This window comes from Ostrea edulis, chromosome 5, assembly GCF_947568905.1.
Source record: "Ostrea edulis chromosome 5, xbOstEdul1.1, whole genome shotgun sequence".
Lineage (NCBI taxonomy): Eukaryota > Metazoa > Mollusca > Bivalvia > Ostreida > Ostreidae > Ostrea > Ostrea edulis.
Window position 1 is genome coordinate 53361690 of NC_079168.1, and position 16498 is coordinate 53378187.

General features: G+C 32.9%; 1 protein-coding gene across 2 annotated transcripts in view; it reads right to left on the minus strand.

The window, feature by feature from the left end:
* Positions 1-16498, minus strand: part of LOC125649708 (mitochondrial genome maintenance exonuclease 1-like) — a 58867-nt gene that overhangs the window by 30244 nt on the left and 12125 nt on the right. For both annotated transcript variants that reach the window (XM_048877417.2, XM_056164831.1), the window contains exon 3: positions 13442-13649. In XM_048877417.2, coding sequence (XP_048733374.2) covers positions 13442-13649 — 208 coding nt within the window. The remainder of the gene's footprint in view (positions 1-13441; positions 13650-16498) is intronic.

Below are 16498 nucleotides of genomic sequence, written 5' to 3' on the forward strand. Positions count from 1 at the left end.
ACCATGTGACCTCAATATCAATAGGAGTCATCTTCTCTTGATGATGTACCAGTCTACCAAGTTTGATGTCTGTCAAGCAAAGGGTTCTCAAGATAATGAGTGGACAGTATATTCCTATGTCCAGTTTGACCCTTGACCTTTGACCACACAACCTCAAAATTAATAGGTGTCATCTTCTGATGATGTACCAGTGTACCAAGTTTAATGTCTGTCAAGCAAAGGGTTCTCAAGATATTGAGCAGACAGTATATTCTTATGTCCAGTTTGATCCTTGACCTTTGACCATGTGATCTGAAAATCAATAGATGTCATCTTCTCCTGAAGATGTACCAGTCTACCAAGTTTGATGTCTTTCAAGTAAAGGGTTCTCAAGATATTGAGTGTACAGTCTATTTCTATGTCCAGTTTGACCCTTGACCTTTGACTACGTGACCTCAAAATCAATAGGTGTCATCTTCTCCTGATTATGTACCAGTGTACCAAGTTTGATGTCTGTCAAGCAAAGGGTTCTCAAGATATTGAGTGGACAGTATATTCCAATGTCCAGTTTGACCCTTGACCATGTGATCTCAAAATCAATAGGGGTCATCTTCTTCTAAAGATGTTCCAGTGTACCAAGTTTGATGTCTGTCAAGCAAAGGGTTCTCAAGATATTGAGTGGACAGTATATTCCTATGTCCAGAGTAGATTGACCCTTGACCTTTAACCTTTTGACCTGAAAACAATAGGGGTCCTCTTCTTTTCATAACCAACCCACATATGAAATATCATTACGATCAAGTGAATGGTTCTCAAGATATTCAGTGGACAACATGTGGTCTACCAACCGACTGACAGGTGCAAACCAATATGCCCCTCTACTTTGAAGGGGGGCATAAAAAGTAGTTTGATTTGTTAATAGATTGTTTTCACCACTCATATTGAGACGTCACCAGCTGTAGGCCAAGTACCACAAATTTAAGACCTATGCTTAGTGCTCATGCAGGGCCATTAGCAGTGAGGGTTCTTTATTGTGCCAATGCCTTCTGCGACTAGGAACCTCCATTTTAAGGTCATATTCGAAGACCCCTGATTCTCTCTTCTAAATGCCAAGCGTTTTGCGAAGGAGCAATCACTACCTATTTCAACGGTCTTAGGTTGACATGGCCATGGCACGAGCAGTTTTCTTGAACCCAAGATTTCCCAGTTACAAAGCGAATGCTCTACCCAGAGCTACTGACAACCAGAATGCTAAAACTTTTCTTTTATGCTAGATTTTCATTTTCAGGGAATCATGACAGCCTAAATTTCTCTCTTTATTTTTGGTTAAATTTTTTCATTAACAAAACAGATGTGTTGCAGTGATACGAATGCCCTTATAAAAGGGCCATAATTCTGCCAAAAGTTATACAACAAACCCATAAAAGTAGTTGGTGTGCATATTGTCACCATATATCAAATCCCAAAGGTCTATGTATAAATGAGATTATGACAGAAACTGAATTATTTGAAATTTTTCAAAGTCCAAGTGACTCAACTCTTCCAAAAATTATTTGACCAGAACCAAATACAAACTCGACCTGTATATTCTAATATGTATTTATATTCCAAATTCAATACAAAATGTCCATGACAAATCAAGCGAGAACTGTGAAATGTTTAATTAGTTTCCTTCTCCAAGTCAAAGGGCATAACACTGTAAAAATTACCTGATCTGGAACCAAATTTTATCTTGACCTGCATATCTCATGATGTATCTGCATACCAAATTTCAGTTCAATATGTGCATCCATAGCAGAGATAATGAACAGAAACTGAATTATGATGAATGACAGGAGGATGAAAGGGGTCATGCTAATATTCCCCCTCTATTTCATGGCTGGTGCATAAAAATTAACAGAAATACGGCATATATTGGTGAAATACAACCTGAAAACAGGACAACAAGAGGTACCGTGAGCAATGCTCACTAAGAATACCCCCCGCTTACCCAAACTCCCAAAGGGTGTTGGTAATAGGTATAAACTACCTCTTTTCTGAGTGTAAAAAACAAATGCATGACAAACCGAACCATATTGCTACTTCGATGTCCAGTGCGTGTGACCTTTTGACCTTTTGACCCAAAATCGATAGGGAACATCTTCATTCCATGGGTAGTCCATATGTATAATATGGTGACTGTAGGTGGAGAGTATAACGCTTTAGAGCCCGGAAACCATATTGCTACTTCAATGTCCAGTGTGCGTGACCTTTGACCTTTTGACCCCAAAATCGATAGGGAACATCTTCATTCCATGGGTAGTCCATATGTATGATATTGGTGACTGTAGGTGGAAAGGATAATGCTTTAGAGCCCGGAAACCATATTGCTACTTCGATGTCCAGTGCGCTTGACCTTTGGACCCCAAAATCAATAGGGAACATCTTCATCCCATGGGTAGTCCATATATATGATATGGTGACGGTAGGTGGAAAGGATAATGCTTTAGAGCTGGAAACCATTGCGTCTACTGACAGACGGACGGACAGACAGACGGACAACCCGATTCCAGTATACCCCCCCACAACTTGTTGCGGGGGGGGGGGGGTGGGGGGGGGGGGGGGGGGGGGGGGGGGGGGGGGGGTGTATAAAAGAAATATTCTGACCATGATAAACAGAAATTTATATTGAAACAGGTGATTTGTGGAATGCACTGACCAAACAATGAAATTTATTTGTCCTCTCTTGATTTGAAGGAATAAAATACTTTCTAGATAAAAGGGGAGCCACTGTGTGATAGATGGCACAGTAAAACAGATATAGGAGCAATTTGTCAGCTCCATCTATTTCTTCACATCTCATTAGTCAGGGCTGTGGTAGTGAAATACCAATCACTGTCCATCCTGAATCTTGACACTGAGATAATGTAAACAGATTTAGTGTCTTACATATACTAGTGATTGCCACTTATTCATGTGAAAAAGTTGTTATCATCTGCATCTACTTAAGATAATTTTCCTCCAGTGAATTTTGCTGCTCTAGTATTGGTTAATTAACTGTCAGGATTTACAACATCAGAAATCTCCTGCAGATGGCAACCTGAGTTCACACCATGACATGCACCGATTATCAGGGCATGTCACTTCCAACAATTTCTAAATTTAAAAAAACCCATTTAAAACTGTGAAAAAATTACATGTGTAAACAGAAATTGTAATAAAAATGAAACTTAAAGATGTACACTTCCATATAATGAAAATTTTAAATGTCTAAAGACAGTAACAAAACTACTTTCAATAATGTAAAAAAATAATTTTTCATTGTTTTCATTTCTAACCATCCCTAAAATGCTTTTAAGATACAGAGTTGTGTCGATCTTATCACACGTGAATGGATTGATGGCTGGTAGTAATTGAAAATTACTAACCCCAACCTGCAAAACAGAAATTCTCACAATTCTTCAAAGCTAAAAATCACTAAAATAGTAAAACTGATGGATGCTCCCCAAACTGCATCTAACCAATATAGACAAATGACTAACACAATGATCAATAACTACTGAAATATTGTTAAAATTAAGTTTGTTTTTTTTTATATACATGTATATATAGGATCTCCCATGGTAATGTGGTTTGATATGATTTATATTCAATGAGTTGTGTGTTTTCTATTCCCAAGCCTTAGTGTGGAGATAGAAAACACACAAGGAGTTGGATATAAATCGTATCAAACCACAAACTATAACTATGGGAGATTCTTTTTATTACTAACCCCAACCTGCAAAACAGAAATTCTCACAATTCTTCAAAGCTAAAAATCACTAAAATAGTAAAACTGATGGATGCTCCCCAAACTGCATCTAACCAATATAGACAAATGACTAACACAATGATCAATAACTACTGAAATATTGTTAAAATTAAGTTGTTTTTTTTTTTATATACAAGTATATATAGGATCTCCCATGGTAATGTGGTTTGATATGATTTATATTCAATGAGTTGTGTGTTTTCTATTCCCAAGCCTTAGTGTGGAGATAGAAAACACACAAGGAGTTGGATATAAATCGTATCAAACCACAAACTATAACTATGGGAGATTCTTTTTATCACATGTTAACCCCCCCCCTATTTATTCTATGTTAAATTTTAGTGTCTAAAAGTTAGTTCCAGGAGACAGGAGGGGGCATGCTACCCTAGACCTTGCAAAAGTCACCTACATATTGTACTTGTTTCAATTTCACCTCCTACTTCTGAACTTACTGAGAACTCTGGGAACATGTTACATATATATATCATATATACAAGCTCAACAAAATTTTTATCTATCTAACAAATAAGGACAAATTTACTTGGTTGATGACTAATGAAGACAAACCAGTAATTGTCAAATTGAGTGAATATTTAGTGCAAACTTTCAGAAAAAGAAGTGATGCTTTAAAACTACAAAAATCATTATAGTTTATTATTCATATATTGGTATAATACTGATACTGTCCATCTACTGGTATATATACATGATTAGCAATTCATATATGCATGTACTTGTTTCCCCAACATGCTGCATCCACATGCAGTTTGCAGTCTATGTAACCCGTAGTTAATGTTGTAAACTTTCTTTCTTTTTTGAATTTCCTTCTTTATAAAATGTCTTACTGTTATGCCCTCTGGGCCCAAAATTGGAATAAACTTATCTTATCTTATAATGACTAAACATTTTCGTCGGCCAATCAAAAGGTACTCTTGTGAAATAAGACCACAAGAGGAATATTTTCACCAATTATGAAGAATTGACATTGCTCTAAACAATTTCTAAAGTCAGGGATTTATCAAGGTTCTATATACTACCATTATGAGTATCTTTCCCCTTTTGACAAAGAATGAATACTAGGAACTACCTTTTACAGGAAAACATTTCCCCTTTATTTGTAGAAAATTTCTAAATTAGAGAACTTTCCTATAAAATATTGTATATGTATTATTTTTACATATTTTACTATCATTATCTAATATCAGAATCCAATATTAATATAGGTAATCAGTGATCACCTATTTATACATTCAATTTGATATGTGAGAAGGATTGCTCCCACCATCAGGGAGCTCACGTCCCTGCATTCCCAAAAATTCCCCTTAGATATAAAATGTGTCGTACATGTAATATCTAAAAGCTTGATAAAACCGTGAAAGTATTTGTCTTCTTCAAAACCGATCATGCTGACTTTAGTCCTTTTGGATTGCTTCATATAAAAAAAACCACAATTTGGGACTGCTAGAGGATGTATAATGCCCAAGATTTTGATCTTACACGAGTCATTCACTCTTTAAAATAGACACAAAACAGTCTACATGGTTCATGCATGTCAGAAAATACATCAGTTAAAAGACTTACAGTGCTTACTAGAATACCAAGTTTTCAACAATTCATTAACGGAAATAGCCTCTAAATAAACGAGGACTCAATAGCAATCATATTGGTCAACTGCTCAAAACACGAGTTGCGGTGTATACACTAATTCCTAATAAACACTAAGACCAAGTTTACTTTCTCATTTTCAAAAATGCATACAACAAATATCAAGTAAAAACATGAGCTTAAAACACCTTTAGTCCAAGAGGGGTATAGCAATATACCAATATATTGATACAAAATACAGTTGGCACCAAATACTGAGTCAGGTTTGATAATAACCAATTAAGATGGGATTGAGAAGCAATAAATGTAATTGTCTATTAAAAGATGCAGGCTAGTATCTGCTTGGAATTGAGCAAAGGACCCGCATATTTTCAGGACATATCTATATCCTGCATTTCATGACTGGTATATATAATGACCAGAAACTGAAATGATAAAAAAAATTTCAAGTCCAAAAGGCATAAATCTGCCAAATTGTTTGGGACCTGACCAATATAAGAACTTGACATGCATATGCTCACAATATATCTATACAACTCAGTAAAATTTATTCAACCAGATCCAAATAAAAACTTGACCTGGAATCTTATAAGGTACTTATATACCAAATATCAGTTCAATATGTGCATCTGTAGGAGAGATAATGAATGAAAACTGAATTGCGGTGGAATGACAGAATGACAAAGGATGGAAAAGGGTAACACTATATGACCCTGAGCCATGAAAATTACGAACATTCAATTCTAAAAATCACTCAGTGTGCCAAGTATTGTTACATGGAATAGTATTATGCTAAAATAAAACCGAAACACCCATTCTATTGTTTATCTTAATCTTCTCTGTGGAAAATTTAAATGAGTGAAATAAATCCAAGTTATTGTATATTAATTGCTATTATAACTTAGAAATGTCCTAATGGTACTACTACTCAACACCACCCTCCCAAATTGGATGGCAAAAAATAAATTTGTGCTCATTGAGGAATAAATAGGTCTGGACAATGACAATTTACATAACACAAACACAACACACACCCTCAAAATGAAAAAAAAAAATCCATAACTTCTTTTAATGTTAAAAAATCTCAAACAAAATAGCAGGTGCACAACTTCATTATTTATGTAAGATACTCACAAAGTTTTAATCAAATTTGTTCATCAGTGTTAAAGATATACTCTGGACAAATTATGTATACAGACGGACGGACAAGGTGATTCCAGTATACTACCCCCCCCCCCCCCCCCCCCCCATCATTTGCAGGGGTATAAATATATCAGTAAAATCTGGCAAATACAACACCCTACAGTCCAGGTAGACTAAATATATATTTATTACATATTGAACTGGTGGTAATCAAGATTTAAAAAAGTTTTAGCATTTACATACTGTGATGTATGATATACACAATTTCTTCCTGAAATTTGTAAACCATGGCATGGAAAAATTGACACTATGATATTTGAGATCTGATAAAACATTCTAAACATACAATTTTGATTACATTAGCGCCAGTCACTATAATCTATCTTCCCCATTGGTATTTTCAAACTTCATAGCTTATAGATACCCCAAGACAGTTCATAAAACAAACAATGTGAGGAATTTCAGCAAAGCAGCCCCACTAACCCCGTACTGCCAACACCAGTGACAAGTCTTGTCAAGTGTATAGGAATTAAAATTACTAGCACTTTACAGTTACATCATTTTCAATTTAATTCCATTCCCTCTCTGTCTGGAGATCATGTTATTTCCTAATATGCTAAGTTACAATCAACCCTCCAGTCAAAAATGAGAGAAAAATCCTAGAAGGCTTTCAAATTCAGTACATCTTATCCGGATTCAATCTGTTCATTTATACTGACACATAATCCTGGGGGATTGATTGTATCAAGAAATGACAGAAAATGTAATTGGGTGATTGCTTATCACAAAAATGTTGAATTTAGAGCATCTATGGTATGGACCCTGCAGATTAGATTCCTTTCTTCAAACCAAATATAGAAATTGAATATTAATGGTAAATTGACATTATAATTACAAATCTTAAGACACACACCAGTAGCTAATTGGATCCATTTGCTTATGCATAAGAATTATAACATTTTCAATCATTTTTTTTTTTTTAGATTGATAAAATAGTGATTACGTCTCAGGTTGTCAAATTCTGTTGATGCCCGCTTGAACTGAAAAAATGTATCATGATATCAGGTCATTGTTCAAAACATTTTGAAATTTATGTCACATTACAAATTATAGTTCATAACATTTTCATCTCAATAAAATATTATTGATGGTTTTAAAAATCAATTAATGAAATAAAATGTTATAAAACGATTCTTAACAATTTTTTTCCTTTGGTTTATTGGAATATCATCTGAACAAATGGACGTAAATATTATATGTCTCAATCATTTTTTTGGTTGGAACTTCTATCACCTCAATCTTTTTTTAAATTTGAAATCATGCTAAATTGACATTTTTATCAAAAGCATCATTTAAAGAGCAAAAATACATTGTATTTGATTTTGTAGACCCCCTAACATTCAAGTAACCATGGTATTAATTTCAAGAGTTAATTAAACAAAAATAATCCACCATAGAATTTACAAAATTTTGATTACTGCTTGAATGATTTATTTCACCTTGAATTTACATTGAAGTCTATGGGACGAGTATCCTCAGCATGTTTTAGCAAAATACTTTAAAAGAAATAATTCTCTTGGTAAAAAGTTAGATAAACTTTCTCTCCATGAAAATATGAATTAAAATTAATCATTTAATTACCACACATTGTTTTAGAAAACTAGATTTTGTTATTTTTACCAAGGGCAAATAACTCTTTTTCAAATGGCTCAAGTGCAAAATGATCAGTTTCTAATCATTTACCAGTCATGTGAATTAATCTACTTTACTTTCACCATTATTCAACAACATTTATCTTGATTTAAATCATTCAAAATTGTTCAATCTCCTTTCATCATATATTGAATACCTTAAGTCTAACTTAACCAAATTGAAAATTTTCCAGGTAACCTCGATTTTTTGATAAAATTTGTCATATGTAAACTTTGGCAAAGAAACTTTAAAAATCCATTGTCTTTGTATGTATTACTATCATTCTAATCAGACATTGTCTATGTATTAATTACTATCACTCTAATCAGACATTGTCTATGTATTAATTACTATCATTCTAATCAGACATTGTCTATGTATTAATTACTATCACTCTAATCAGACATTGTCTATGTATTAATTACTATCACTCTAATCAGACATTGTCTATGTATGTATTAATTACTATCACTCTAATCAGACATTGTCTATGTATTAATTACTATCATTCTAATCAGACATTGTCTATGTATTAATTACTATCATTCTAATCAGACATTGTCTATGTATGTATGTATTACTATCATTCTAATCAGACATTGTCTATGTATGTATTACTATCATTCTAATCAGACATTGTCTATGTATTAATTACTATCATTCTAATCAGACATTGTATATGTATTAATTACTATCATTCTAATCAGACATTGTCTATGTATTAATTACTATCATTCTAATCAGACATTGTCTATGTATGTATTAATTACTATCATTCTAATCAGACATTGTCTATGTATTAATTACTATCATTCTAATCAGACATTGTCTATGTATTAATTACTATCACTCTAATCAGACATTGTCTATGTATTAATTACTATCACTCTAATCAGACATTGTCTATGTATTAATTACTATCATTCTAATCAGACATTGTCTATGTATGTATGTATTACTATCATTCTAATCAGACATTGTCTATGTATGTATTACTATCATTCTAATCAGACATTGTCTATGTATTAATTACTATCATTCTAATCAGACATTGTATATGTATTAATTACTATCATTCTAATCAGACATTGTCTATGTATTAATTACTATCATTCTAATCAGACATTGTCTATGTATGTATGTATTACTATCATTCTAATCAGACATTGTCTATGTATGTATTACTATCATTCTAATCAGACATTGTCTATGTATTAATTACTATCATTCTAATCAGACATTGTATATGTATTAATTACTATCATTCTAATCAGACATTGTCTATGTATTAATTACTATCATTCTAATCAGACATTGTCTATGTATGTATTAATTACTATCATTCTAATCAGACATTGTCTATGTATTAATTACTATCATTCTAATCAGACATTGTCTATGTATTAATTACTATCACTCTAATCAGACATTGTCTATGTATTAATTACTATCATTCTAATCAGACATTGTCTATGTATTAATTGTGCATTACACTCCATAAGTATGCTGGCATGAAGCCTCAGTTTATATCCTTATATATTTTCAAAAATAAAATTCATTTCTTAAATCTTGTTTAGCAGTCAGACCATAACCAATTAACCTTGATTCTGGGTCATGACACACTGCTTGGTCACAATGCACTGTAGGATGGAAGGAGAGAAGATTAACAAATGGCGATTCAGGGCAATGCACTATCTGAATCTTGTATGTAGGGGCTACTGCTGTGGAATTTAAAATTGGTTTGCTATTTGTTTACATGATCACTATCACAAATAAATAAGATTTTTTTATGAAAAGTGAAGACAACGAACAGTGATCAATCTCATAAATCCCATAAAGAATACAAAATTAAGAAAAGGTCAAACCAGAGGTGGGATCACGTACCTATGAGGAGTAAGCATCCCCTGTTGACCAGTCATACCCGCTGTGAGACCTATATCTTGATCAGATAAACGGAGTAATCCGTAGTCAAATTCAGTATGCAAAGAACAGATTAACAATTGGTATGAAACACACAAAAATGCCCATAATCCTTCAGTTTTAAGGGATTTATCAAAGGTGTAACCATACACCATGTGAGAAAAACAAGTGATGGAGATGTACAGTACAAACTTCATACAATTCTTAAGAATTCAAAACAATATTCTAAGGATTGCCCCAATAGTGATAATGAAATCAATCAAAACATAGAAGTGGCACTTGGTAACTGCAATCCAGCCACACTTTATCAGATGTAAATAAAAGAAATACCAGGATAAAGCCCTTGTGATACAGGCATATCCTCCATAGAGACAAATATGTTTTTTCTGATCTACTTGTTATGTCATATTAATGCAAAAAAAAAAAAAAATTAAAAAAATTAGGAGGTATGCTCAAATCATCAATTTTAAAATAATCAAATTGCATGATATTTGATGAAGTGGATTTGCATGCAGCTAAAATTCTATACATTCATGCCATACATTTTCTGTTAGAAAAGATCATTTTAATTCTTATTGAAAACTTTGCAATACTTATCACAATACAGTTAAAAAATCACAATATATGGCAATCCAAAAATTCCAGGCAATATCCAGCCCTAGTTCAATACTTATTCTATTGTTCCACATATATTATATATTTACTGGTTAAATCTATCCAGTTGAATTTTTTATATCAATTCCAATTTTGAAAGGGCCTGAAAAGGACTACATTTTGTTGTGGAGGATTCTTTAATCAAAAAGATCTAAATTTGCACAACTTTAAAGGTTTCGTTTTATCAAACATCGTCAAATGATACTCCTAGGCATGAATTATTTTGTAATTCATGATACTAGTAGTAGTGACTTTAAACTAATTCATATGTTGTGAATTCATTAATTTGGTTGACACGTTTTTGTAAACAGAATGCAAAGTCTTGAAAACATCTGTACCAATTTACCTGAAATTTTGTATGAAAATTCAGCATTTTAGCCATCAATTAAAAAATTGGATCCATATCCCCTACTCTCTTTAGTTCTATCTTAAATCTGAAGGCAAGACTTTGTGATTTATGTGCAATTCAAAAAATTAACAATACTCTTAATATGTTCTTTTGAACTCAAATTCCATATGATTCCCCCCCCCCCCCCCCCCCCCCCCCATATATCAAGTGCAAAAAGGTCATGCACTCTTTATTTCCAATCTACTATCATTAAACTTATTTACACCTATATTGTTAGAAGACATGAGTGCATTTCTATATGATATAACAATTAATTTGTGTTGTTTATGTTGTGTTGACAAATGAGTTTATGTGAATAAATCATGTGTAGATTTTTGGTGCAAAAATGTCAAGTTTAACTCACTGTAGCCCAGTACCCCAGTTTTTCTTTTTGATTTCATAATTCTCCCTCAATATAGAAATCAACGTATACTTCACAATTGACAAAACTACAAAACTCGGGTGCGGACCTCTTTAATAACCTGGAATTGGGAATAAGATTTTTACGGACATAACACATTTTACTAAAGAGCCATAAAGTCCCATCCTAACATAAGAAAGCCTGACTCACAGGCCATGAATTTCACATTTTGGTGAAAGCTTTTCTCCTTATCAATACTATGTACTCAGTTTTTATTTGTTTCGTTTTTTTCATACCTAGGAATCAAGATTATGAAGTCTGACAAATGAAGCACTGGCTCAACAAAACTTATTTTTATAATACATGTATCAGTTTTATTGACTGTGGCACAAAAATTACAACAAAAGCAAATAAACAATGTGCTTATGAATACAGAACTACATGTACTTGAGGTCAAGGTCACAGGGAAGGTCAAGGTCATACAATAACACCACAGTTGAAAACAGAGCTAACACAAAGTGTGACAGAAGAACAGACAAAAGGACGGAAGACAGACATGACAAACACTATATGCCCCAGCCATATTCATGGCGGGGCATAAAAACTACATGTATTGATCTATCAAATCCTTGAGTATCAAATACTTTCATCGATCAGTAATGGAGAGAAGTCGCAGATATTTTCTGGTACGAGAAAGAAGAAAAAGGGAAGCAGAGGAAGAAGAACTGACCATAGACAACTATAACAAGTCTCCATCCATCCATACACACTTATTTAACCTTCAACTCTCAACATCAACATGGGTCACTTCCATTTCTGAAGTCTGTGCCTGAAGTTTCATTACTCAAGATAATAAGAAAAATCTGTTAAAGCCCTAAAACTGGTTTCTTTTATAAGTGTCTTGTTGACCTGATCCTTGGACCCCAAAATCACTAGAGGTGAGTCTTATCCCATATACTCACCATTGGTGTAAAGTTAAATCAATACAGCTTCAGCAAGTAATTTTATTATAGCTTTAAAAACTTCTTCACAAGCTATATACCACCCAAACTTCATTTGTGGGAGTGTAATAAACCAAAACACCTTCCAAATCTTAAACCACTTTATGTAAGGCTGTTTATTTGTTCTCTCCTCTCTTACAATTTATCCTAGGACATAAAAAACTGTTATGCAATTAGCAAAATGACAATGCCCTACCAAATTCCTTCAAGTATCTTAAAAGTCATACCTACAAGCTGAGCAATTACAAAAAATTCATTTCAAATGTGACAAAGACAATGGGAAAATGTTGACTGCTTTAGAAAGGAAGAAGACAAGGAGTCTGATAACACCAAAAATTCTTAGTTTAAATACGTCTAAACGCCCTTCATTCCAACAGGAAAATTTACACTTTCTGAACTGCGTGGAGATTTTCATTCACATGAATTATGTACATGCTAACATTCTAGAAACTTTGTTCTGCACTTGGTGTTGCATTGTTTGGTCTGTAGCCAGTTATAGAATAACAAGTTTCTGTTGTAGGGAAAGAATTCATGACAAGATATATTTAGGGAACTGGTTTTAAACATCAAACATCTGGAGGATGGGTTAACTGTACCGAATACACAATCTATCGTAAAATAAGAACCAACCCTATACATTGATAAAGTGTTAATACCTTGACTGTTTCTCACATACTTTCAGACTATAATCATGACTAAATTTACATGAAATACATTGTAATTCCTTCATATTGTCTGTCATTCAAATGTGTAGGAAAAAACACAACAAAGTTAGACATTTCCTAAAAGGTATATACCCTCAACTGCAAGACGAACATATCCTTCTTAGGTTTTAAAACATTTGAATTCCTCCACTAGGAATGCAAAGGTAATAAAATAAGACCAAAAGAGTTATCTTTCTTACATACCTGTAGATAGCCAGGCAATCAAAAATTCCTCTGTAATGTAGGTGTGGGTGTTGAACATGGTCCTCCAGTGAAAACACATGTTCAATGGCTGGGATGACAGGTTGCAGACTTCTCCAGTATCCCTCTATATTGGGAGGGATGTCTGCTTTTTCTTCTGACAACCTCTGCTGTATGGCACTATGAAGTTTATGACCCTTTGCAAAAGTTTCTTAAAATTGAAAAAAAAGAATAAAAATTTTCAATCAATGCAGAGATGTTCCAGCATAAGGAACTTGCCATAACATCATCTAGATAAGCATCGCAGGACTGACTGTTAGCAAAATTTGTCAGTCCTGACAAAAACTTGCAAGACCTGACACATTCGACATATTCCGGTACCCTGTACACCTAACCTCGGATGTATGATGTAAATTGACATGTAGCTATGCCTAACATTTGCAATGTGGTCATCTATTTACTCTCCCAGAAAAACTTCTGCTTTCAGAAAGTAGTGATCAAAATGTTTTTTTAAAATGAATTTATCGAGTTTTCCTTAGAAAACTGCCTTCTATTTCGTGGAAAAAAAACCCCAAAATTCTCAAAGAGAAATAGTTACAAACATTGATTGAAACTCTTTTATGTTAAAATGAACTGTATTTCGTGGGAGCTGTCACAATTTCAGTTGATCAGTGAATTTAAACACGTCACTGGTATACATACTATCCCAGGTTAGATGGAATCGACCGAGGTGATCCGAGTGGTCCCGACAATGAACATGTTTAATTTCAAAGCAGAATTATTTAATACATATGTTTGTTCTGTTGTACGTATTATTTCACAACTTTCAAGAAGGCACAAATCTTAATTTGTTAATTTCTTTTGACGTGTCACCATTTCTTTTCTTTTTTTGAGAGCAGGCTAGCCTGACAACCCTGAAAAGCTGTGCAACAAAACAGCTGATCTGGTTTAGCAAACCCAAATCAACCCTAGATTACTTCAATGCAACAAATTTATTATTAAAATGATTTACAAAAAACTTGTATTCAAAGTAGACGGGAATGAGTAGAACTTTTAATTTTTCTTTATCTTTCACTAATTAACAATTGTGAATTGTCAGTGAATATAACTACTTTAAGTGTTCGTAATTTTCTAGACAATTGCATACACAGATGGCAAGATAGCAGCTGTAATGTTGCAAATAATTTAAATATTTTCCATTGGTATAGTAAATTTGATAATTAAAGCATATATAACACTAGACTTCTGATAATTTCATAATAGTGCAAACTGCACACACAACACTTATAGCAAACCACTTTACCATGCTATATCTAAGTGTACTGAATGTTAACGTAGTTCTACCCTCCTGTGTCAGACGTCATAAGATTTCGAAAAGTCAATGATTGAATAAGATTTATGCATGACAGGAACATAAATTTCATTGGAGTCTTTTTCAATACTTATTGTAAAAAATCTTGTTAGCCATAAAATATTTCAAAAGTTTAAGTTATATATGAATAGTCGACTATATATTTCAAAATATTGGTACCAAGGGCAATAACTCTGTTTTCATTAAATTATTTATCAAGTCCATTATGCAATAAATTTCCTTTATTTTTGACAACCATTTTGTATATTTTTTAAAGAAACAGTCCATGAAATTGTTATGAATACTATTATATTGTTTTAACCAGTTTTTGTGAAATTTTGATAATGCCTAAATTTTTAAGGAAAATTGCAATTTTCTGACGTTGATAATTGATAAAAAAAATTATTACAGCGAATTACAAAAGACTGGTTGAGTTTTCAATTGCCTGCTGGATTGATCAATAGACATTACAATTTGGTCAGCAAAGTATCACATTTGGTCTGAATTTAGGTCACAAAGTTACTCAGGTATGACAAAGAATTGACAACTTTTTTTCTCAGTGTGAGTGACAACCCTATAAATAAGATAATTTAACACTTCAGTTTTACTGATTATTTCAGGAAAAAGAATTTCTCTAATTGTATAAATTAATAATTTCTTTGTTAAAATATCTCTCCATCTTATTTTTTTCATGGTTATAAGCTGAATAGGTGTTGTAAAATTCCCAAAGGTAGATGTGCACTAACCAACCCTAAAAACTATAAATAGAATAGAAAGACTGAACTTAAATGGTTAGCTACAATAACAAGAATTCTATTGGTCAGAAACAGTAACAATAGAAGAGTTTTCTGGAAGTTTTCTTTGTGTGATATGAATGGAATGACCTCAAATATAGATTGACAAACAGATGAATGGTACATGTTCATGTGGACACTTTGTGAGATGTCTAATGAATTTTTTTAAAAGTGAAATTGATAAGAGTTTAGTAAAATTCAATTTAATCAATAAAAAAAATTGTATTTGAGAGAGAGAGAGAGAGAGTGTGTGTGTGTGTGTGTGTGTGTACCATTTTCTTTACTTAAAGTAATCAAAAGTATTTTTGAAAGAAAAATATAATCAAATTTGATTTTATTCCAAATTTATTGATTTAAAAACACTTCAAATAATGTTTCAACTGAGAGAGAGAGAGAGAGAGAGAGAGAGAGAGAGAGAGAGAGAGAGAGAGAGAGAGTGCACCTTTAATTAAACATGTTAAAGTAATCAAATGAATACCTGAGAGAGAAATATATTCAATTTGATTTAATTGATGTTCACTTTGAAAAAAAAAATCCTAGGGAAATAGCTGCAAAAGACACTGAAATCAACTCAGATTTACCTGTAAAAGCAATTTACGCTTGAGTAACTTTGTGACCTAAATTCAGACAAAATGTGATTCTTGGCTGACCAAATTGTAAAGTCTATTGATCAATCCAGCAGGCAATTGAAAATTCAACCGGTCTTTTGTAATTCGCTGTAATACCTCAACATACTTATCTCCGACATTATTTTTAATTGTCACTAAGATATACCATTTGAAGAATCAACAATCAAATTTTAAGACTGAACCTATAATTTTAGAGGGGTGGAACTACCTTAAACAGACTAAACTGCATCAGGCGCCAGATTGTATGGTTAAATGAATTAGTTCTGGTTTGTGATGAAACAAATGA